At 42.4% G+C, this 25,949-nt stretch overlaps 1 protein-coding gene across 2 annotated transcripts in view; it reads right to left on the bottom strand.

The window, feature by feature from the left end:
• Positions 1–213: 213 nt before the first annotated feature.
• ELP2 (elongator acetyltransferase complex subunit 2) overlaps positions 214–25,949 on the bottom strand; it is a 43,535-nt gene continuing 17,799 nt past the window's right edge. The window contains exons 9-22 of one of the 2 annotated variants that reach the window (XM_082234298.1): positions 24,906–25,001; positions 23,838–23,938; positions 22,797–22,928; positions 21,333–21,482; positions 20,506–20,694; positions 19,986–20,064; positions 18,040–18,129; positions 17,856–17,913; positions 9,766–9,838; positions 8,601–8,793; positions 7,315–7,436; positions 4,644–4,786; positions 3,542–3,655; positions 214–510 (exon numbers count right to left, since the gene is read on the bottom strand). In XM_082234298.1, coding sequence (XP_082090424.1) covers positions 354–510; positions 3,542–3,655; positions 4,644–4,786; positions 7,315–7,436; positions 8,601–8,793; positions 9,766–9,838; positions 17,856–17,913; positions 18,040–18,129; positions 19,986–20,064; positions 20,506–20,694; positions 21,333–21,482; positions 22,797–22,928; positions 23,838–23,938; positions 24,906–25,001 — 1,697 coding nt within the window. In that variant the 3' untranslated portion in view covers positions 214–353. Of the gene's footprint in view, positions 511–3,541; positions 3,656–4,643; positions 4,787–7,314; positions 7,437–8,600; positions 8,794–9,765; positions 9,839–17,855; positions 17,914–18,039; positions 18,136–19,985; positions 20,065–20,505; positions 20,695–21,332; positions 21,483–22,796; positions 22,929–23,837; positions 23,939–24,905; positions 25,002–25,949 lie in introns of both variants that reach the window. The other variant, XM_082234299.1, reaches the window with a different exon arrangement.

Raw genomic sequence — 25,949 nt, 5'->3', positions numbered from 1 at the left:
CCACAAATGAAAATGATGTTGAACACAATGGGGGGGGGGAATAGGCAATTTTAAACAGGAATGTAATTTCCGAGAAGGTAAAGAAGTGAGTCCGTTCTGCCCCAGCCACTTCTGTTCTAGGGAGATGGTTATCTCAGGGAAAACACTAGCGAAGGACAGCAATATACTCGTGGAAAATAACCTTTTCGTGAGGGAAGGCCAATAGTAAACACATGTTTTTATACAAACCGCTTTAATAATTAAGCTCCAGGTAGACACATAGTTTTCAGAAAAAGAAGTGCTTTAAAAAAAAAGAAGTTCAGAAAACAGGTACTATTCACATATTTCATGAAGTGTGGTCGAAAGAAAATTGCTTAAAGACTGTCTCTGTTAATGCTGAATATCTTGACAGAATAGTCGGCCCCGCAGCTCGCCAGCTGCAGCCACCTGCTGCTCTCCGCTGTCCCTTGCCCAGCGCGGCCCACGCACTTTCTCCAACACAGCTGCTTGACAACAAGAGTGTGGCTTTGGCTGCAAAAAGACAGAAGCTATTAGGGGGGAAGGAAACCCAATTCATCTCTCGCAACCACAAAATGTCAAACTCAGCTGGACTTTGTCAATTCCAAACGTCAGCATTTAGCTAATTAGTGCACTCCTTTTCAGCGCTGCCAGCTTGGGGGGGGGGGACTAAACTTGTCACTGCCTGTAGATATTAAAGATGCTGGAGCTATTCTGAGTTCAAGTGGCATTTCTCTGCTTCATCCCATAAATAATTCAAACAGAAATACACCTATTTCCGCTGTAATTTCAGGTCAAACGTTGCCCTTAGCCATGCAAGCTTCTTAACAGAAAGTTCCAAAACACATCACTTAGAAAGTTTAAAGAGAAGCAAGTGTCAGAGAGTACAGGAGCTCAAGGGAAAAGATGCCAAACCATGGGTTGATAGGGGTGCCTTCGCAAGCCCATGTGTTCACTCCCTCCAGCCTCGTTTCACAAATTACCTTCTTACACTTTTAGGGTGTGGATTCCCCCCCCCCATTAATTTTCACTTCTAGTTTTCACTAATCACAGTTTACCATGACATCCGCATTGGCAACCTGTCGTTAATTCCTTATTTCCAAATCAAAGTTTATAAACAAACTATGGGTTCTGGGCAAGACGCTAACCAATAGGCTACCAATATGGTTATCCCAGCAAATTATTATTAACAAAAATCAGGACGGGATGATGTAATTGACCCCTAAGTTTGTAGGGGCAATCCTAACCACTGAACTATGATTAGCCGCCATATCGAAAGGCAAAATCCAGGTGCGCAAACAACTGCAATCAGAAGCACGTGTGGAAAATGTTAATTGCCCAACTAATATTCACATTTCCCAATGCTTTTTGAACTATAGACATGTTCTTCCTCAGAGTAAACAACTCAAACAAAAGCAAATATTAGCTCCAATTCAATCTCCTTCTGTTGGCACCAAAGCAGGTAAACTTGTTCAAGAATTAAGTAGCTACTGCTGAAAATTTGCAACACTGAACTCTTAATAAATGTAAAGACTGTTTGGTGAAACAAACAAGACATACAGAAGTCAAGATATGCCAACAGAACTGTGTAAAGTCTTATCTAGCTACTGTGCTGGCAATAGATGTCCCAGAGGGCTCTGGACTGTGTGAGAGATGTTATGTGGAGCCGGGCAAACCATCTGAAGGGCGAACAGATGCTGCTGGTACACTAGTAAGCCCTTTGGGCCAATCTAGATAAATGGAAAAGTTAATGGCATAGTGAGAGATTCAAACATTCATGGTCTCATGGGGCTTTAACAAGCCAGATCCCAAAAGGCACAGAACTTGAAATCAGCATGGATGTGCCTCTTCTATTCATTGTTCATGCAGTAGTGATACTATAATTCTTATTAAGTATTGCATTATTTTATTTTAAAAAATTATTGTCTGCAAATTGCTTTGAGCACAAATGTGGCAGATCATGTATTATATAAATAAAACTGACTCCAACTATATATTCCTCCCTCCCATCAGATTTCAGCTTTTAAAAATTCACCCTATATGCATTTCTACATGTCCCATTGAGGTCTTTAAAGTTCAGCTTGCACACGCAAGCACATCAAGTTATTTGCATCTGATTTGGAAAGGCTTAACCCACTATGCATATAGCTGCAAACAATTGTAGTAACTGATTCCAGAGCTAAACTGAGTTTTGGTTCCATCTTTTACCTAAGGCTTAGTTGTATCTGAATTGAAATTCAGGTTGCTAGTTCCAAATATGGGTATATTTTTTTTAAAGGGGTTATATGGGGATACATGCACAACAAGAATGGCAACTGAATTCTATATATGGGCTAAAGCTTCTAATATAAGAGCTATAGTAAGAGACCGGGGCTACAAACCAGCGAGTCCTTGGTTCACAGCTACTTGCCTCCTACCACTCAAATCTGTAATATCGTCAGAATGATGACCCATTTTACAAGGTTACTGAAAGGATTACAACCAGATAATGTAATGTGCAGTGCTCTGAAAGTGCTATATAAAGGCCAAGTATTGCTAACACACTGCCCCCTTCCAGGGCTGAGAAACGAAATAGGCAGAACAGAGGACATTTGCTGCTATAATTCTGCAACCGACCATGATGAGAACAGTGCAGTGAAAGAAGGAGGGGAGGATATTTTTTTCATGCACTACACAGAAGAATTCCACCTGTGCTGTACTGTCTTCCCTCTCACTATAGGAAAATGAACCGAGTGCAAGGATGTACAGGGGAAGCTGATCTCTAGGATCAGCTATGAGTCAAAAAGCATGGACCAGGAATTGCATATGTAACGCAGTGACCAAGACCATTGTGATAGCGTATGGCCAGGGTATGGCCTGAATCTAAGCAGATCTGGTTCTGGCCACAGGACTTGAGGGGTGACTGCCTGGGAACTGCAGTGAAAGGCAGGATATATTGATAATAATGATAAAAATATCGCAGGGACCTTTAGCCTTTCACACAGAGAATTCGGTATCATATGACATTCATCTGAAGCTGCTAACAAACCTTTACTGGACTGAACCAGAATCAAATCAGAACAAGTTTAAGAACAACAGAAATGGTTTGACTCGTTTAATGGCACTCCCAAGAGCAACAGGGTCTGGAAGAGCTCTTGTGCAACACTTTCTGAAATTAAGCAGTTCTTGAAAAAGAATCAGAGAAAGGACTATAGCAACCATACAAAGACACAAGCATCCACTACATTTTCACCCTGCATCCCCTCCAGTGCACATCTTGCTGCTACGATATCATGGCTCACCACAATTAAAATTCAGCTACTGGCTGGGGGCAAATCTGAAGCAGAGAATTCCCAGCTCACATTTCTAGCAGCTATGCTGCATCAGCTCTATAAATAAGGGTTTCTACAAATGCAGGTCCCTTAAGGCATCATTATAACAGGTGCCAAAGGGGCCTCACAGAACCAATGCAAGAACCCTCACACAGCCAAATGCTAAGGCATCTGTGAAATAGTGGCTTTCTGTATAGTTGCTTTGAGACACAAGAGGTTTGGGATAGGGTTACCTGTTGTCTGTTTCAGCACATTTGGTCCAGTCCGAAAGTGGCAGCCTCTTGTCGCTTGGTTTCCACTTATACAAGTGAATCTTCCCACTTTCTGTCCCTATTGCAACGATATAGCTATAGAAAAAGGGCAGTTCTGTCAGCAATTAAAGCTCATTACCCAATCAGCAAGCTTGTTTTCTCCTGCTCCAGAGGGTAAGGCCCGAACCACTGGCTTCAAGTTACAAGAAAGGAGATTCTGACTAAACATCAGGAAGAACTTTCTGGCAGGAAGAGCGGTTCCACGACGGAATGGTCACCCTCAGTAGACTGTGGACTCTCCTTCCTCGGAGGTTTTTAAGCACAGCTTGGATGGCCATCTGTCAGGGAAGCTTTAGTTGTGATTCCTGAATTGCAGGCGGTTGGGCTAGACGACCCTCAGGATCCCTTCCAACTCTCTGAAAGCTGATAATCCCAGCTCAACCACCACATATTGGACATCACATCTAAACTGCACATAAAGGTAAAGGACCATTAGGTCTAGTCGTGGCCGACTCTGGGGTTGCGGCGCTCATCTCGCTTTACTGGCCGAGGGAGCCGGCGTACAGCTTCCCGGTCATGTGGCCAGCATGACTAAGCCGCTTCTGGCGAACCAGAGCAGCACACGGAAACACCGTTTACCTTCCTGCCAGAGTGGTACCTATTGATCTACTTGCACTTTGACGTGCTTTCGAACTGCTAGGTTGGCAGGAGCAGGGACCAAGCAATGGGAGCTCACCCCGTCGTGGGGATTCGAACCGCCGACCTTCGGATCAGCAAGTCCTAAGGCTCAGTGGTTTAACCCACAGCGCCACATACAAGCAATTTTTAAGCCTTCCCCCATTTTAAGACTTGTTAATCGAGCCTGTGGATATTACAACGTACATCCTATGTAGAGCAACACCTAGAAGGGGTAGAGGCAGGTAGAACCAGTGACTGTCTGAATAAGAGTTAGAAATATGACAAGGCGAATTAAACACAGGCCACAAAAGCCACTAGTAGTGGCTCTGTTTCAGGGAATCAATTGCCACGAACGTTCGGCTTCTGAGCACATGGCTTCTTCTTCAAGGACTCAAGGGCAACATACCTCCCATCAGGAGCAAGCAGATAACTAGTACTAAGGGCCGTGACAGAGTCCCCAACATCCAGGACTGGCGAACAAGGCTGGATCTCACCCGGGTCGTTTTCTTTATTCTCCTCTGCTGAACAACATTCGCCCCAAATAACAACCTATTTCAAGTGAAAGTAGAGTATCAGCCAATGAGACAGTGAGGACTACACACTTGGATCAGGTGGGAGTTTCCACCCCTGCAGTGCTTCTTCCCAATGCTGCGAGAAACTAACTGTTCTCCATGCATGGAAAATGTTTAGGGATGAATTTAGTACGTGAAAGTCCTGTTTTTCTCCCCACCTCTTCCCTTGTTTGGGGTCCAGGTTTGTTGCGAGCCCTCCAAAGAAAAAGACCTATATATGCTATTGAAAAACTGTTAGCCACCCTGAGTTCATGGGAAACAGAAGGATATAAACCCATATAAATAATAAAACTAACCATAAAGGCAAATCTCTCTCTCTCTCTCTCTCTCTCTGTGTGTGTGTGTGTGTGTGTGACACACACAGAACACTACTCTGTGCAGGAGAAGTGATTTCACTCTTCTTCCTGCTAGGCCTAGGCCCATCCTTGAGGTCCAATGACCTCAGAGATTGGCTACTGCAGTTTCAGAAGTGTTCAAAGGCAGAGCTTGTGCTGGTCAAATGTAAAACTGATCGCTGTCTTAAAGCTGCAGCAGTCCAGTAAGCAATAATCATATGTTGACTTTTTTTGCTGTACTGAAAAGTAAAGTGTGGGGGAGCTTCTGGGGGAATCTGAAGTTAGGAGAAAGAAGAAGGCACTCCCAACTTTGCTCACAGCAATTCTGAAATGTTTACAGGGATGATTAAAAATAATAATCCAAGGCAAGTGTTGATGTACTTTATGGAAATTAGTTTTACAGCAGAGGCTTAGGCTCTGGGAAAGCCACTGCTGGTTAGCAAACAGTGTACAAAACACATAGTAAGTTCTACTGCTGTACAAAAAACATTTAGAAGCATGGATTAACTGATAAGGATTATCTGGAAAACCTTCTTTGCCGGGCTGCTCGCCACCAGCAAATAAAGGATATTGCAAAAAAAGAGAAAAGAACCTGTATGGGGGCTTAAGAAAGGATAACAACGAAGGCAATGGAAGGTTTTTTTTCCCCACGTGAAGGTGGGAATTTACAAAATAGCTTATTATAGCCACTGGTACATAAATAAGGCAAGATCTAAAGCTCTTGTTCACTTTGTTAGCAGCAAGGCAAAAGCCACTCTAAGCCAGGACTGCAAAACAGAACCTGACAATACGTGAAGAGGCATAAGAAACAGACTCGTTACCATAAAAAAAAATACTTTTTGCACTTTAAAAATTTGATTATAGACAACCACCGCTCACTTTTCATTCCCAACTACCATGAAATCAGAGTATGTGTAACTACAGTTGCTCACATTTATCTTCTGTTATCCTTGCATCTTTCATCCCTGATCTTCCTCTGCTCTCTCTCCACTGACAAACCTTAGACTATAAGCTCCTTATAACAAGGAACAGTGATTTTCTGTCACTTATACTGTGAAAGCTTTATATATACTGATGGCACTGTACTAAATTTTCACAGATGACCACCATATGCACAGATATGAAACTAAAATGATTACCAAGTTCTTAGGATCTGGGCAAGACTCTATGCGTGGCTACACTTCTGTAGGAGCATAGAAAACCCACAATATGTGCTATGGAGAACAGAATTCAACTTCCAGAGAATTTCATCTCTCTTTCTCTCTCCCCCCATTTTATTCCCACAACAACCCTGTGATGTGGGTTAGGTCAAGAGAGAATGACTGGCACAAGGTGAACAAGTGAGATTCAGTGCAGATTTCTTCCTAGGCCCAGTCCAACACTCTAACCACTACTGCACCTGTTCTTATAATAAATTATTTGAAATAAGGTAATTTATGCCAATTTTTAAATTTGCAGAATCCACAGATAGCATAAATTTCTAATTACTTAGCACATAATTTGGAAAGCCTAGGAATACATTTTATTGATTGATTGATTGATTGATTGATTGATTGAAGTACACACTGCCTGAATTCAGGCTTCATCTTTTTCAAAATAAATGCCTTAAGCAGGTTCTTGCCTCATCATAGTACACAGAATATTGCTATAAGAGATTTCCCACTGCATAAAACTATTTCTAAGCTAACATGCAAGATCTTGCTTCAGTCCTATACTCACTAACAATGAGCATGTTAGAATTAACAGCAGCTGGGTACATAATATTTTGTGCAAAATTCCTCCTCTGCTTTCTAATACACTCAGCATCTTCCATCTGCATTGAATTAGGACTTTCAGTAAAAGATTATGCCTATATATAAAAAATAGGTAGTCAAGTTCAGTGCCAAACAAATTTACTGAAGGATGGATTTTTAAAGCATATTAATTTTAATGACACATTCTGCAGAAACATACAAGAACATGCTTCTTTGGTTCTTGCCCCAAACAGGAGTGAAGTATTGGTTTTCTTTAAACGTTTCTGTACTTTTTAAACGATTACATGGATGGAACACTGCCTTGGGCACCCTTTTTATGGAAGAGGGAGGAGTATAAATGCTTTTAATAAATAAAAATTGATTTGTGTGAATTAACTCTGTGAAGCTGGGTAAGGAGCAACTGATTATTTACTTACCTTTTTGTCTCTGCTTCCAGTAATGAAATACTTGCTATCAGGGGTCCAGTCGCAGGACCAAATGATGCGAGTGTGCACAGCCGTGCTTTGATTTGTGTAAGCAAAAAGGCTGAAAGCTGGGTCTGGAATGACAAATATGAAACAGAAAAATGTTGTAATTTATTCCTGCAGGCAGACATTGCCCTAGAAAATGGTGGGGTAAAAGTTTAAAAGGAGGGAACAGTAATCTATAGTACAGATGGCCAACTGATGGCTCACAACTGCATCCAGACGCATACCCCATTCCTACTTCCTGGTGTTCTGAACACTAAAGGCAGCCCTCTGCATAACTGCAGAAGCTTCTGGGGCAACTCAGTTTGCACTGAAAGATCATCTACTAAGATTGCTCAGTCAAGGAGACGAGACCTTCCCAAGACAAGCTGCTTGGGCAACTACAATGGCTAGTGAGTTTGGGGGTGGCGTGGTGTCTGCCAACATCCACCAGCTGAAAAACTGATCTACTGCATTCAAATAGCCTTCTTTAGGGAAGATTTGACTTCACCAAACACACACAGCCTACAAACCAGTTAAAGAAGTGGCAATCATTTCTAAATCCCACAAGATTGTCAGGAACAGCAGTAATCATATTTGGATGGTTCAATAGAACAGAATACATAATATCCACTTTTTCCAGCACATTTACAAGCTTTCTTTAACATCCAGTGTTAACTCTCCTGGAATGCCATCCCTTTGCATATGGAATACAAAGATACCATTCAGCAGTCAAATGTTACTGGACCATGTATTTACAGGAGAAATGTCCGACAACATTTTATCAAGAGAGTTGCTACTAAAAAAAGAAGACAGGTTGCTATAGCTTTTACAACTGCTCAGCTTCCTGAGCACTGCTCAGTCCATAATGGTCAGGAGCAGGGAAACTATTTTGCCATTTCATCAGAGTAGGGCATAAACAGACATACTGTACACTTGTCCAAAAGTTCCTTTTCCACAAGAAACAGGAAGAAGCAAACAAGACAGCTTCCACCACCCTCATTTGGTTAATAGATTGCCATGAATCAGCAGCTTGAAAGTTTCTGGTGCCCAAACGTTCTCTCCCCTGGAAACTGTATGATGAAGGCCAGATTTGTAAATCAAAATATGAAGAATAAGTTTGCAAAAGGAGATGAAGTTTAAGAAGAAACTAAAAGAGAGTCACAAAATGGATATCTGTGTGTTCATTCGTAACACACCTTAAAAAGCTGCAACGTTAGTTTTCAGCCAGTGACACCAACTGTTAGCTAGCTTACCTGGTTGCATTGAACTGATGTCATTACACTTCCAAAGTGACCACTGCCTGTCTCTTGAAACTGCTAACAAGAATTTATCGTTGGGGGAGAAGGAAATCTGTGTCACTGTCAGGTTGTGGAAAGTTAAGCTCTGTATCTGCTTCCACGTTGTGGTGCTCCACAAAATAATGGCTGCATGTTCTTTTTTAGAAGCCTGCGAAATAGGGTGGGGGGTGGAGGAGAGAGAATAAATACTGAGAATGAACAAAGCAGCTTTGAAAAAAACAACCATAAGGGCAGATAAACAATTTACAGAGACATTTGCCGGGTAAGATTGTGTTTAGGATGCTTGATGTCATTATTGCAGTGGTTTTATTGTTGCTCCAGTTGGTGTTATTTATCCACTCTTCTTTTGTATTACCGTTTAAATTGCTTTAATGTTTTTCAATGGTCTTATCATGTTGCACCCTGGGACTGCCTGCCAATGAAGGGTGGTCAAAAAGATTCCTAAATAAAGCCAGCATGATGTAGTAGCAAAAAGCGCTGGAGGAAATAATGAGTCTTAACCCATCTTTTTTGGATGAATAAATATTTACTTTGCAAACTGTCCTTCGGCAGGAATCTTTACTTCACTAGATTCTCTCTTTTTGCTTGCATTACGGAAATGCCAGAAACATTGACCACCGCCACAAGTGGCTGACTCCACTACTATTACAATGCAAGAACTGATTGTATTTCTTACAGTTCTTGGCTTCCAGAAGCTCATGTTCTGCATATGTCGGCCCAGGACACCATTCTACAATAAAATGGCCAGGTTTGCCCGTCCTTCGAAAAACCTATTTTGATTTTGCTGATTAATCAACATGCCCCATGTACAACAAACAGCCTATATGAGGAATCATCCACTAATTTGCATCTGTGGAGTCTCTCCGCACATTAATTTTAAAAGTATGCATCTGATGTAGTTAAGATACTATCTTCATTTTTTTAAAAAAAGAGGAACAGTTCCGCGCAATGAGGTCACTCTCCCAAAGCAACTTTCCTGTCAGCACCAGTTGCTGCCACAGGTTTGTGAAATTCTCTAGCTGCTGGGACTCTGGTCTGATCCGTCGGATTCTTTCACATGACTCAGGCCCCCCAGATCACTGTGATTGAAATTTCAGAGCCACTTTTTACTTTTTCTTACCTTACATGCCGAGGCAATCGCAGTTTTCGCATTGTTGCAGGCAACACAAAAAACTTCATAGCCGTGTCCATACCTAAAATGACAAAGACTCCAAGGTAGTAAAAGGGCAAAGATAGCAAAAAAATGTCTGGTGGGCCACAGTTTGTTGCAGTATACACACACCCCACTGGCCTGTGAGCGCTCCAATTGGAGAACAGCCTTTACCAAAGGTGTCATGGGCTTTGAAGACACTCAAACTCAGGATGCAAGGGAGAAACATGCTAGGAGGAAGGCACGCTTGGCAAATCCGCACCATGATCAGCTCCCGCCCGGAAGCCAATGTCCCCACTGTGGAAGGACGTGTGGATCCAGAATAGGCCTCCACAGTCACTTATGGACTCATTGTTAAAACCGTGTTTATGGAAGACGGTTTTACTTGGCTACAAGTGATCGCCAAAGAAAAGAAGAAGACACACACCACAGTTCCTATTCATTTCCATATAACTTGGCTATTACTGGTATGGAGGTATCAAAGCTCTGCTGTCTTGCACCCAAACCAACATTGAGCTAGATAAGATTCAATGCGATCTCAAAGCGAAGGCCCTCCTAAAAGCGTGGGTGTTTGATTCAGTGTCCCAAAACATATTCTGGGAACACACACACCTTGCAGCCTCTCTGTTCTTCCTCTCTCCTTCCTGTGCGGTTGCATAGCCAAGTAGTGCCTTCATCATCCAGCTGGAAGGAAAAGCCCTTGCGAGAGGGTCGTCTTCCTTTTCTACATGTAAGGATGTCCGGATGATTAGGATGCAAGGGTGGAGTGCTTTGCATGCTGACGACCACGGGTTCAATCGGCAGCAAGCTCTCCTGTGACAGACTCCCTTCCTGACACCCTGGAGAGCTGCTGCCAAGCAGTGTAGACAATACTGAATTCGATGGACCAATAATAATAATAATAATAATAATAATAATAATAATAATTTATACCCCGCCTATCTGGCTGGGTCCCCCCAGTCACTCTGGGCGGCTTCCAACAAAACACTAAAATATAATAACCTATTAAACATTAAAAGCTTCCCTAAACAGGGCTGCCTTCAGATGTCTTCTAAATGTCTGGTAGTTATTTTTCTCTTTGACATCTGGTGGGAGGGCGTTCCACAGGACGGGTGCCACTACCGAGAAGGCCCTCTGCCTGGTTCCCTGTAACTTGGCTTCTCGCAGCGAGGGAACCGCCAGAAGGCCCTCGGCGCTGGACATCAGTGTCCGGGCAGAACGATGGAGGTGGAGACGCTCCTTCAGGTATACTAGACCGAGGCCATTTAGGGCTTTAAAGGTCAGCACCAACACTGACCAACAACCTGACTTGGCAAAAAGCAGGTTCCTGGAGCTCCTATGCAGGAGATGCTGCTGCCAATTGATCTCTTATTTGGCCTTGGAAGGAGCACAAATGTGATGTTCAACTAAGAAGCCATATGGGTCAGAAAATGGTGGGCTGGGGAAGACGGAGGGGCGAGGGGCAGGTAGGCACCAAGCAGAGAACTGGCAGACTTGACTTAGCATCATAGAACAGTAGAGGGCCTTCTCAGTAGTGGTGCCTGCCCTGTGGAACGCCCTCCCAGCAGATGTCAAGGCAATAAGCAACTATTTGACTTTTAAAAGACACCTGAAGGCAGCCCTGTTTAGGGAAGTTTTTAATGTTTAATGCTGCTTTGTGTTTTTAATATTCGGTTGGGAGCCGCCCAGAGTGGCTGGGGAAACCCAGCCAGATGGGCAGGGTATAAATAAATTATTATTATTATTCCCTAATCATTTCTTTATAAATCGGCTATTAGTGGCAGGTCACTTGAAGAGGCCTCAGCAACCACATGGGGTCTATGAAGAACCCACAGCAGAATGGTCTGCAATGCCTTGAGTTATCACCTTTATTCACCCTGCAGGAAGACCAGCCCAATAAATGTGAGGTAAAAAAGCAAACACATTTTGCATGAAGCTAGACACTTCAAGTTTTAGTATGTTGCCTGATTATTCCTGTAATTATTTTAAAGTTCAACCGTACTATTATTGAACTATAAAATGTAATCTTTGCAATGGAACACTTCAGTAGACTCCTATGCACAATTATCTCCTTAAATATTTATCAAAGTTAAAAATTTATTCTGAAATCTAAAGCCGAGGTGACAGTATTTCGCACAGAAATGCAACTGCCAATTGGTCTATTTTTAGCAAGCCGGTTCCTGTTTTTCTTGCTGCTATGGCAACATTAAACCTACATTTTCTATTATTTCACATTGCTTCTTTCAAGATTAATACTGCACAAATACAATTGGGAGCCGACAATATTTTCTTTATCTTCTGTCAAAATACATTGCTTTCTACAAAAAAGGGGGGGGGGGAGATGCTGTAGAACTCAGTCTTGGAAAAAGTCTTCCCTAGCAGGTTTGAGGAACTTCATCTTATTAATAGGAAAGGCCACGGCCTAAATCATACTCTTCATTGGGCCAGTGATCCTTTTTGCATGCCTTTGAACATTTGAACCTAGACTGGGTTCTGATATAACGCAAAGCCAAGCAGAGTTTAGCTAAATCAAAACTTATTTTAATGTCTGTACCCAAACTGTGGTTTGTTTAGGGCCAATAAACCACAGCTTGAAGCTGGTTTGTAAAATGTAACATTTGGAAACAGCTGCTTGCTGTTTCGTAGGACCTCACAAGCCACAGTTTGGGCAATTGATCCACCTCAAAGATCTGCTATACTATGGCGATAGTTCTGAACTTATAAAAAGAGCAGATGGAAAACAAAAGTAGGCAAGCAGATCTTGGATCACAGTTTGTTGTTGTACCTCTCAGAGCTCAAACTATGGCATGAATTCTTAATAATGGTTAGCAGAGACTGGCATTTTAACTTCACACCAGATGTGGAGAACCAGTTCCAGCTCGGTAGGCCTGATCCTTTCATTTCCCCATGCCATGGGCCAACTTTGACAGGTGGGAGGGACCGCTACCTGACATTCACCCAACTTCATAAAAGGGCCACAATACCTCAAGAACCGCTTCTTTCCATATGAACCTACCCAGACCCTGAGATCATCTTCTGAGGCCCTCCTTCGTGTGTCTCCTCCTCGAGAGGTTCAGAGGGTGGCTTCATGAGAATGGGCCTTCTCTGCAGTGGCTCCCTGTCTGTGGAATGCTCTCATCAGGGAAGTTCGCCTGGTGCCTTCAATATACACCTTTAGGTGCCAGGCAAAAACGTTCCTTTTTAACCAGGCCTTTGGTTGATCCAATTTACATCCTATGCCCTTTTTAAAAAATTGACGGGGGTGGGTGGGTTGTTTTTGTTTTTATTAGGTGTTTTGCGGTTTTATATATTGATTTTATTCTGTGACCCTTGGGTATAGGGTGGTATATAAATTCAATAATTAAATAACAAAAACAGCAAAAATAGGTGATTGCCAAAGGGACTTGTTGTAACCTCCAATCAGCTAATCGGAAGTTACAGTGACCTTGAAGGCACTTCCAGCACCTATCAGCTAATGAGTGGTTCCCTCTGAAGTTCATTTGTAGGAAACATTTGGATACAAACCATTTCCTGCAAACAGGGCATTTTCTTTTCTTACAGGGAACTCCACTTGCCAAAAACAACAACAACAATTGGGAGCTCACTTAATAGCTACAGCCATACCTGAGCTACACCTGCCATCCCATATGCGCTCAGGTGTGAAAGTTTGCGGGGAACAGCCTCATGGGCCAGACGTTCCCTACCATTTTTTGTTATATATTTTTTCTAAATTAATGTAACTTATTTAAATTATATATAAATGATGTTATTTGTGTGATGGAGAGGAGAAGAGCGTACACACACACATCCCTCCACAAACACGAGTCAAGTTTGATGATGAGGTATATAAGAATTGTCCAAGACAAAGCAGCAAGTCCAGAAACAAGCCAGAATTTGAAAATTTGGGTCTAAAGTTCAATGCATTATTCTGTGCATCAGGCTGCCTCCACACTCATAATTATTATACAGTGGTGCCCCGCAAGACGAATGCCTCGCAAGACGGAAAACTCGCTAGACGAAAGAGTTTTCCGTTTTGGAGGTGCTTCGCAAACCGAATCTCCTATGGGCTTGCTTCGCAAGACGAAAATGTCTTGCGAGTTCCTGCGGTTTTTTTTCCCTCCCCTCCCCCTTTTTCTAAGCCGCTAAGCCGCTTATCAGCTGATCCGATAAGCTGATAAGCCGCTAAAAGCCGCTAATAGCACTAATCCTCTAATCCGTCAATGGGCTTGCTTCGCAAGACGAAAAAACCGCTAGACGAAGAGAATCATGGAACGGATTCTTTTCGTCTTGCGGGGCACCACTGTAGTAACATTTTTCTATTTAAACATCAGCAAATGGATCGTGAGACATAATCAGCAATTTTCTCAGTACTGAAGATGTTTCATATCTCTAATCAGATGCAAAGTTACATGAATCAAACATTAGATGAAATAAGACTCCAGATATTTGTTATATTGTATTTAATTGAATTTATGGTTGTTTTTAAGTGTAACTCACACTGGGATCACTGCTCTTAAATGGGGCAGACTTATAAACGGACTAGATACACACACACACACATACACACACACACACACACACACACACACACACACGGATGGTATCTGCATCTTGATCCAACAAAACATCTCTTTGGTGTGCTCTTTGCTAAAGTACAGCCTTGGTTAGAGAAATAATTCTCTTTCCTTTAAGAAAAACCTATGATGAGCAAACGACTTCACTGGGGATTCACCAAGCTTATTCACTGTACGCTGCTGCTACCTGTTCCTCTTGCCATTCTCTCAATAATGAGCTGGCAGCCGAATGTAACAATTGCCCTCTCAGAGCACCTTTAGCCAGCTAGCAAAGAGTCTCTCTCCTGAGTTTATGAGAGTTCCCCTCGAAAACCTACTAAGATTACTACAGATTTAGAAGTCCTTCCCTTTAAAAAATAAAAATAAAATCCTGCTGCTCCCTTTCCTCCAAATACAATGACAGCACTTATGTGCATTTAAAAGTTATTGATTTACTAAGTGTTTTCGGTTACTTGGTTATTGGTTACCTATTATACTGACCTTCAACAAAAGAATTTGCAGGCAAGGGTGAGGTGCAGTGACAACCACCCTAGTTAGGCTTAGAGAGAGAAAGGAAATTGGTTCTTACTGTGAATTTCTATTTACCGATTGTGTTGCGAGGACAGTCTCTAGACAGGATGACGTCCTCAGGATCTTGAGCAGAGCGACACATCCCATCTACACCCACAACCAAAAATAAATAACTCTCTCTCATTACAAACGGAAAAAAGTAGTGAACACTGAGTTCATAAAATAGAGGAACTGACAAAATGTAGATCCCCATGCCAATCTGCCCACCCCAGGGAGAAACAAGAGTGAATGAGGACCCTCCAAATCCCAGCCGACAGTCCCAGACATTGGTGGGGAGTTAAACAGGGTGGACAACAGAGTGGATAACACAAGAGGAATTGTTTTTATTCCTCTTTTTAACTGTAGAGCAGTTAAAAGTACTGCACTGGAAGCCTTTTCCCCTAAGGAACAAAAGACTCGACCTAATCCGTCATGGGGATGTGGGTGGCGCTGTGGTCTAACCACAGAGCCTAGGGCTTGCTGATCAGAAGGTCAGCAGTTCGAATCCCCACGACAAGGTGAGCTCCCGTTGTTCGATCCCTGCTCCTGCCCACCTAGCAGTTCGAAAGCACATCAAAGTGCAAGAAGATAAATAGGTACTGCTCCAGTGGGAAGGTAAACGGCGTTTCTGTGCGCTGCTCTGGTTTTGCCAGAAGCAGCTTAGTCATGCTGACCACATGACCCGGAAAAACTGTCTGCAGACAAATGTCGGCTCCCTCGGCCAGTAAAGCGAGATGAGTGCCGCAACCCCAGAGTCGTCCGCGACTGGACTTAACGGTCAGGGGTATCTTTACCTTTACCCCATCAGGAGGCAGGGAAGATTTGGAGGGTAGGACGACTTCTCCTCCCCAGAAGAGGTGAAGCTTTCAAGACCCTGTGCTTCACGTCCAGAGGGAAAATGCCATCCTCCAACATAACCGGGTTTTTGGCTTGGCCCAACATCTTCCACTGAAGGCCATATGGTTGACTGAATGACTGACACCTCTTCACACCGTTCTAAGAAGCAGACTGAGCTACTACCTTCCCTCCACCAAAAACATGCAACAAGCTTCTTCCCCCTGCCCCTGCCCTTAACACTGAGCCAGAGGGAGAGTTTTATGAAACTCTAAAACCCATCCGTGTAAAGCTGGTCATACTGCAGATTTCTAATTGCTTTGTTTTTGCTGTTCACTTGTGGCTACAAAAGCTACATCTGGCAGCTGGCAATACATGGCCTACAGGCTGCATTCTGCTTGGTGGGTCACAAGGCGTGCAGGCCTGTGGACAGGGCTCTGGCAAATGGTCTTGGCAAACCATGCAAGGATTTCCCCTCGGCCCTGAGAATATTTCCAGGCTTCCCTGCTCAGATTCAGCAGAAAGCCAAATTGCTTGGAATCATGGTACCTCTGCCACCTCCAGCCTGCCAAGAATGAGAGACTGTGAAAAACTGGCACACTTTGCAAAGAGAGCTGCCACAATTTAAAGCGCCTTTAAGGCAACTGCAGCGAGCAAAGAAAACAGAGGGGAAAACAGCCTCCCTGGGAATTGTTCCAGGACAGCAGACCTCGCTGAATCTAAAGGCAAAAATCTATCTCCTGACCTCTGCTCAAATGCACACATATTTGATGCAACTCAGCAACTCCTTCACTGAACACAGAGCTGCCTCTGGGTTACCCTCTAGCTCCTAAAAGCGCTTGTTTCAAGAGAGCAGCCACTCATTCGTCTATTGTTTGTTTCTCAGTTTCAGGAGGGAGCTATACTCAGGATCAATAAAGCAACTGCTCCATGTTTACCAAGTGATATAGTATAGCAGCTAAAAATGCCATTAGTAAGCCAGAAGGTCACAGGTTCAAGTCTTATCTCAGCCACTAACTCTTAGTAGTTAGGAACCTACACCCTTCGGGAAGCCACTCTCTCTCAGTCTCCATTCCCATTGCCCAGATTATATTAATAACAGAAACATTTTTTTAAAAAATCACCACCACTACTACTACTAGGGATGTGGGTGGCCCTGTGGGTTAAACCACAGAGCCTAGGATTGCCAGTCAGAAGGTCAGCGGTTCGAATCCCCGCGACGGGGCGAGCTCCCATTGCTCGGTCCCTGCTCCTGCCAACCTAGCAGTTCGAAAGAACGTCAAACTTCAAGTAGATAAATAGGTACCACTCCGGTGGGAAGGTAAACAGCGTTTCCGTGCGCTGCTCTGGTTCGCCAAAAGCGGCTTAGTCATGCTAGCCACAAGACCCGGAAGCGGTACGCTGGCTCCCTTGGCCAGTAAAGAGAGATGAGCGACGCAACCCCAGAGTTGGCCACGACTGGACCTAATGGTCAGGGGTCCCTTTACCTTACCTTACCTTTACTACTACTACTACTACTACTACTACTACTATTACTAATAATAATAATAATAACAACAACAGCTGCTTATGGGGTTTTGAAAAGGTTGCAAAGAATTCAACAAAAACTTGCCAAAGCCTAGGCCAGTAGGTCTTCCAGAAGCATCATCCGGCCTTTTTTAAATTCAAATTGACTGTCAAGCAGCTAATTGATAGGGCAGAGTAATTCACATACTGTAACTTGCCCCAAGCCTTTTGGATGGGATAGGACATAAAATCAAATACATACATAACATATACATTAGATGCTAAACGTTCTTACTAAGTATCTTCAAACCTGGCTAGAGACCCAGGTTCAATCCCCACCCATTTAAGTCTGTTGTGGGAATAAGATGAAATATGATTTTGCATGCTATTCTGAGCTACCTCAATAAAGAATAGGATGCAAATGTGGTTTTTAATAAATGCCATTCATTCATTTGGCCCACATTTAGCCCAGAACAACTCCAAGTTTAATGAGGAAATGAGGACAACTCATGGGAAGTTGACTTTAAACAAATGAGTTAAAACCTTTTCCCATATTTTTTTCAGTTTATTTCTCATCTGATAAACAAAGCAACTTACAACTTTTGTGTTTCAGGCCATAACGTGTTCTGCAAGAGATGATCTTCTGTGGGAGGTTCTGGAAGATATTAATTGGTTTAGAACCAAGAGGTTTTTTTCCTCATACTGCCCCCCTTCCCTTTCATCTGCTCCCTTAATTTACATAACAAAATTCCCAAACACAGCATTTTAACATGTTGCATACCTGTAAGACTACATGGCTGAAAGTAATTTTCATGATACTGACTGGAAGCGTTACTAAGTTTTTCTTCTTCAGTCGTCTGGGCTGCAGAATCTTCAGCTGTAAAAGAGGCATATTTTAGAGTCCAAAAGTAACATGCCAATCAATGAATGGTTAACAAAATACTGAACAGAAAAGAACAATTTTTTTTCCAATTTAAATTATCTAAAAGAAAATTTGGTCCATAATCCAATTATGTTTGGATAGAAAGGTTAGCAAATTTTACAATGCAAGGTAAACTATTTGGGCTTCATGACACAACTCCTGGCAGGACCTAGACAAAGCTGAAAGAAGCTGGTATAGCGTTCTCCTGAGGTTACCCCATAACTCATCTTCTTGGTCAGCTTTCTACAGACTTTTCTGCCTTATACTTTTCCCAGCTGCAACTCAGCATTTGGCAAAGTAGGCCATCACCTACAGAATTTAGTCTCCAGATGCCATCAAATTTTTGGTTTTGCTTTTGTTAGATACCCCTGCCAATTTGAGCTCCCTCAACCGACTTCTGTAGGAAATGAAGTTCGCAATTTCATAACAATTGCACTAAATTTATTAATCAAGAAGATTTGTTCAAAAAAGGGAAAACTTAAAATATACACTCTATTGAATAATTTTTTCCCAGCCATCAAGTATGGGTGTGAGACATGAAGTGTGGCATTCAGAGACTTTAACCAATGGCATCTGACACAGCAGACTATGCATAGGCTTATCACAGTACAGTGGTACCTCGGGTTACATACGCTTCAGGTTACAGACTCCACTAACCCAGAAATAGTACCTCGGGTTAAGAACTTTGCTTCAGGATGAGAACAGAAATCGTGCTCCAGTGGCATGGCAGCAGCAGGAGGCCCCATTAGCTAAAGTGGTGCTTCAGGTTAAGAACAGTTTCAGGTTAAGAATGGACCTCCGGAACGAATTAAGTACTTAACCCGAGGTACCACTGTACTGGGTAACTGACAAATGTCCTAACAGAAAGAAGCGATATACTGGGATAAGGACTGCAATCTAAAAACCCTATCCACCATGCTGGGGGCGGGGGCACGGTTTGTTGTACAAGATGAAGCAGAGGGCTCCCTCTGCCCAGCCCAAAACAGCTCTGCCAGTCTTTGTCACAAAATGACAGCTGTGTCACACCTCTGGCACACCTCCCCGTTCATCTTACCAAACATACAGCCAGGAGGACTTCCGCCAGAGGTAGCCCATTGAAAGCCCCCCAAACAGGGCATTCCAGGAGCAGGTAGAGGGGAGCCTAACCAGCCTAGGATCCAGATCCAGCCCAACTATAGCCACTTGACTCCAGGCTAACATAGAGTGGAGCAGTGTGCTGTCTGCTCACCCCATACACCCCCCAGCTTCTACCCCCGCTGGCATGAGTGGTGGGCTTGCAGAAGCAACAGTGGCTACGCCACTCTGTCTTGGACCACTGCTGCCTGGACGAAGGTTAGGACTGCTCTTCCAGTGTCATTTTGTTGACAAAATAGCTTCAATCATAATATCTCTTTAGAGACAAGAACCAGCCAATTCCTGGTTTCTTTAAGCTACCTTACACCCTGTCAGAATATTTGTCCATCTACCCCAATATTATCTTGTCCTCTGAGTGACAGAAACTAGTCTCCAATGTCTTAAAACACTTTCCCACCAGCTACTATCTGATCCCAGAAAGGAAATGTTTCCAAATTCCTCCAAATGGCTAGGCTAGACTTAGCAATTTCCCAGAATTCAAACCAAGGCTAAATAAGGACCAGCCACCTAGTGCCTCCCCTCCCATCAATCTAAACAACACAAATCTTTTTTAAAAAGAACACACACGCAAACCTTTTATTAGTCACATATGAGTATATATGTATACATATGTGTGTATATACACACAGGTGTAGATAGAGAATGATTTGCAAATCACACAGACAACGCACACCTCTTACCTTGAAAGACAGCCTTATTGGACAGCCCCAAGGCTGGCACAGTAGCTCCTTCTGGAAGATCAATCATTTGCTAAAGAGAAAAAAGAAAAAGTTATGTAGAAGTTAGCTGCATATTTGCTTTCCTTGGGTGGGTGGGGGAGTTACTCATATAAGCTTTGAAATTTCTTGATGGTCCTTCTTTAGTGTACTTTCAGCCTGACCTTTCATGACGTAAAAACTCAAGCTTGGTAATACATTCCAATTACTAGGAAAATACCAATCCAAAACTGTTAAAACTTAAAACTACATGCTTCAACTTTATAGGTAAGGTGAAAGTACCAACACAATTTTGGCTCCCCTGTGAGAAAACTACTGTAGTTCCAGGCCTCGTGTCTTTTAGTCTGGATTTCTCAAAGGAGGAACCGTAGTTCAGCTGTAAACAATTCACATAGTGAAGATCTCTGGTTAATGGATTTCCAGTAAGAGAGTTAGGAAGCTCACACACTTTAAAAGAAAGTAAATACACACTTACTCCACTATTTAGTTCCTCCAGAGATATACCAGAAATGCTGCTGAAGTTTTCCATAAAATTCCTGGGTGCAGTAAATACTCGAAGCACCTTCTCATCTGCTCCAGACACAAACTGAAATCGGCCGGTCATCGCTAAACACTGCATGTCATATCCATGGACCTGGGGTCTTGCTATTTCATGCCATGATGCCTAGTAAAGGGACCATTGACATGTAAGTATGTGCCGGTATTGTCAGCTACAGTAAAGAAGCACTGAAGAATTGAGAACATTTAGCCTCAGTCCATTCTAAGTAGTCAATTTTGCTGAAAATGGACATTCAGCCCATTCCCCAGAAAAAGCATCCTTGCCCTTGACTTAGTCCTCACTGGAAATGCTAGGGATCTCTTCGCATTTATAAGCAATGGAGAAAAGATTGCTGTAATTTTTATCAAGGCTGCAGGGAAGCATCTCTGCCGAAAGTTGAACAGGTATCCCCAAGTTAAGTCTAACTCCCTCCACTTACTGGTTCTAAATTTCTCTTTAATATATTTTATTCCTCTAAGGAAACAGAACAGAGCAAGGGAATGCTACATAAACAATGACACAATTAGCAGGAAGTCTGCAAAAAGCAAGATATAATTTTTGAATTGCTCCTTCTAGTGCAAGAACTGGACATTTTTAGACATCCGCAATATTGTAATATCATAGTAGCAAACTAAATATCAGTGTACAGCGTAAATGGTTTTTGAGAAATTAGAGACCAGCCATTGTTCCAGTTTCACATTTTGTGACCTATTGACTTACAGATGATTTTGCAAGCTTGTAGAAAAGATTAAATAAATAAATACCTCTGTTTTGTTCTCCCTTTTCCACGGAGCAAAGATTCTTGTAGTTTGGTCAGAACCAACAGAGATGATGAATTCTCCTTCTGGATCCCACATCACATCTTGCACGGCATCGAAATGCCCTGAAATAACCACTTCTGGAGCCCATTCTCTCTATTAAACCAAGACCACTAATATTATATAAAATGTGAACGAGCTATCTGTTAAATATAGAGATCTCACTATAAATGAAGCACCCAGCTAAAAAGAAAAGCATTAGCACTCGGGGGCGGGGGGTGTCAGCAGATCTGCTAACGGCAGCTGATAGTCCGATGAAGGATGAGAATAAAGTATTACAAGGTTGGGAACCACATTTCCTTGGAGACCAATAATGGACACAGCCAAATGTCTAACTAATCCAGAAGAAAAACTGCCCTGCCTCAATTTTCACAATGACCATCTCAAATTAGAATACCCAATGTTAGGTCTACTCAAAAGCAAACCCCACTAGGTTACATGGGGTGACTCTAAAATGAGTATACAAAGGATTATTATATTGACAATAGACCAATATAGCTACTGTTCTGAGAAAACAAGAAAAGGGCATTCCTTTTGAACTTTAGCATGCTATTCACAAACACACAGCAGAAGTCTGAGCTGTAAAAACAGTGGCGGGGGGTGGGGAATAATAACACACACCTCATCAATTTATTTTTCTCCAATAAAATATTGCCCCTTTCAATTGTTCTGATGCTACATTTAAAAGCCAGGAAAAATAAGGAGGAAACAAACAGGAACCAAGGCACTTTGATGGGATTCAAGCCACATAAAATGAGGTCATGGTTATATGTGTACCTTGCTGGTTACAATGAAGGCCATCTTTTGCTGTGTTTTTATACATTTAAAAATGCTACGTATATTGAAGGCAACGTGATCCCCTCTTTCAATAGCATTTTACCCGCCCCCCTCATACCTACTAAGAGCTAGCCTGGAAATGGCATGTGCATTTCGCAAGCAGAAGGTCTCAGGTTCAGTCCAGTCATCTACAGTTAAAAGGCTGTGAAAGGTTTGTCCTGTCTCACAGATCTTGGAAAGATATTGCTGTGGGGTAGACCAGAGTGGGCCAGATGGACTGACCCAGCACAAAGCAATATTTTTATATATATATAATGATATATACATCATATATATATATCTCATATATATATGATATTGATATATGATGTTTATATATATATATATATATGATGTTTACTACCCACAGAGCCCAAAAGGCACACCCCAGTGATCCCATCAGATTTAATCTTGTTTGCTACTAACTGTGGTAGGGGAAAAAAGAAAATTAAGAAGATCAATGCTTTAGCTTAAATGAGGTGTTCAGAATAGATATCCAATCTAGTGTATCTTTTGAGCACAAAGCCATGGCTTGCTATACAACAACAGTCCGTGAACATTTTCCTCTCTAGCAACATAAATAAATTCTCTTGCCTTGTTTGCTGAAGTCTGTTTCCAAAGATGCAGCGCTCCGTGGAAAGCATGAGCAAGAATCATTGAGCCATCTGGGCTGAAGTGACAGTCAAAAAACCCCAGAGTATTTCCACCCACTTCTCCTACTCGGACCTTTTTTGAAAAATTGAACACAAAATACATGAGCCAGCCACCAGTCAATCTGCTCATTGATGGCTAAAGACTTAATCCTAAACAAAATAACAAAATTTCATCTACAGTTTAGAATTACACCCAAAAGAGAAGCTAAAAGAACGCAGTTACAGCAGCATTAATGTGCTATTGATCTTACAAAATTAAGAAGCCATTAGTTCAGGGTCTAGGCACACACCTGTTATATGTACAAACAACACAGAAAAATAGATTCAAACCCCCCCCCCATATTTATCACCAATATATCCTAATTTTAAAAATGGTTTGATATGTTTATTTGCCAAGTTCACAGGCAGTCTGCAATAAAAATAAAACATTCCAAGGTGAAATGATGATTATTGGCTTAGCTGGCTTAAATTCTTTTTTTTTAGACAAATTCATAAAAATCAGTATTTATTATCCGTAACCGCTAAATTGAACCTCCATGTACTGGTGCAGGGTACTAGATGCTGGGAACATCTGGTTGTGCCATCAGAGATGCCAAAGGTTTATTAAAAAGAAAAACACCAAGTTTCCAGCATAAGGCAAGTACTTAAGTTTTAGTTCAAATCCATGTGTAGGCAGACAGGCTGGACGGGTTTGAAATGTGTGTGGCCTCTTTGCTGCAAGCACAATCTCCTCCTTTCCCTCATATGCACACAAAAGTCTTTACTGCTTTTAAGAATCAGTTTTTGTGGTTCTAAATACAGCAGAATGTTGCTTGTTTGCTCTTCCACTGAAGGAACAGCCTGCTACAATTACAATACTTTCCACTTGAATTCTTTTTAGGCTTGGATATGACCTCATACTCCCTTTACTTAATTTCTAAAGCCGCGGGGGGTGGGGGTGGGCAGGGAAAGCAAGAGAGGAAAACGTATAAAACATGCCTACCTGTTCCAACCACACCCCAGATTCATCATCTGGAGCCCAGAGGATCACAGTTTTGTCCATTGAAGCAGACAACAACCTCATTGGCTGTTCCATCCTGCCATCTACAGTGCAAGGAGAAAATTTACCTTTGTGGAAGATGCTAGCATGCTTTTTTGCGTCTCACATATTGTATTCGGGATAGCAAAGGTAAGATAATTCTACAAAGGCATGCTGCAGAACAAACTGTGTTGGGCTGAAGAGGAGAGAAATGTGTAGTTGCAATTTACAGTATTCCAAGAAGGGTGCAGAGACAAAAGTCTTGTACGTTGGATACTAGGTGCCGTAGTAATTGTCTACCACCCCTGCTTTAAAAGGGAATGTTTGCAGATGGTTCTGGGTCCATACATTTCAAACTGCGCAAATTCAGTTCCAATCACAAGAGAAAACATTACACCCAGAAGTGCCAAGTGTAGTCACTATTTGGAAATGGAGCACTTTGTGAATCATTGGTCGTTAACTGGCGACTCGTGACACATTAAGTGGTAAATCATAGGTTGAGATGAAACTTAAGGCAGGCCGCACTGGCAAAGCAATGGCGATTTTCCAAAAGAATCAGTATTTGTGATTCTAAATGTCACTGAATGTTGCTATTTTCAATAGAAGGGAAAGAGAGAAAGACAAATCTGGATGCATATTTTAAAAGGCAAAGAAAAAAGGAGCCCCCTTGTCAGTGTTAGTGGCTCCTTGGTCTGAAAAGGCTGGTGGTCACTGTAACTATTGCAATGATTCAGCAACTGGCAATGTTAGGGCTGGAGCAACCCTAAGGACAGACAGTACAGAATAACCAAAATCCATACCCACACAGAATCAGGACTATAGGAAAAAGTTAATGAGCTACAGGTAGAATCAATATCATTTCCTGCAATTCCCAGCCTCTACTCCACATCACTAGCTGCCACACTGGAATGGGGAAATGCACAACAGGTAAGGTATGGGAGAAGTCATTATGGGTGTTCCATTACCCACAGCAATCCAATGTTCTTCGCTATGTCTAGCTGTCCCCCAATTTGCGGCTCACGTACTTCTTACCTTTGGGAAAGGAAGGCTGCCAATGAACAGCATATACCCAGTTTTCATGTCCAGCTAACACAGAGTCCAGCGTAACGGCAAAAGATGCATCTGAACCTACCACAGAGCAAAAAAGATAATAAAAATCTTCAAAGCTTATATCTATAAAAGAACCAAGGAAATACCCCCACATTTCCGTTCCTGTCATTGATGTGAGGCTTGCATACAGCAGGGGAGGTTCTTCTCAAACCTTACCTTATTTGTCTCTTTTAGCTGCTTTGCAATGGTTGCGGCTGTTTCAAACAGAATGTTACTTTGTGTGCATTTCGTGTGTGTGTGTGCTTAGAAGTATAGCAAACAAACTACAGTTTTGCATGGAAAAGCAAGGACAGTATGGAGTTATGCTATAGGGACACAGGTGGCGCTGTGGATTAAACCACAGAGCCTAGTACTTGCCGATCAGAAGGTCGGCGGTTCGAATCCCCACAATGGGGTGAGCTCCTGTTGCTTGGTCCCTGCTCCTGCCCACCTAGCAGTTCGAAAGCACATCAGAGTGCAAGTAGATAAATAGGTACCGCTCTGGCCAGAAGCGGCTTTGTCATGCTGGGTATATGACCTGGAAGCTGTACGCCAGCTCCCTCGGCCAATAAAGCGAGATGAGCGCTGCAACCCCTGAGGCATCTGCGACTGGACCTAATGGTCAGGGGTCCCTTTACCTTTAAGGAGTTATGCTAGCAAATTGTCAAGAAGCACCCAGCCATAGTGTGGATAGGTGGCACAACAAATAGATGCCACAACAAAATGTGAAAGCCTAAGTAAGACCTCACATGTCACTGAGCACCTTCAGAAGTTTGTTTGGGAAAGGCAGATAGGTTGGTACAGCATCGCATCTAAAAATCCTGGGTTCTGAATTCAGGTACTCCTCTCAAATATACACAAAACATAGCATCCTATTGATAATGGAGATATGTGCAAACAAACTCGTTTCCATTCACAAATATGTCTCACTAGACTGAGCTGATGCAATATATTTCTCTGTGCAATTTCTGTACTCTGCTGCTGACT

This window comes from Podarcis vaucheri (genome assembly GCF_965113315.1).
Source record: "Podarcis vaucheri genome assembly, chromosome: 8".
In the NCBI taxonomy this organism is placed as follows: domain Eukaryota; kingdom Metazoa; phylum Chordata; class Lepidosauria; order Squamata; family Lacertidae; genus Podarcis; species Podarcis vaucheri.
The sequence above is the reverse complement of the archived record's forward strand: the minus strand, read 5'-3'. Positions and strand labels throughout refer to the sequence as shown.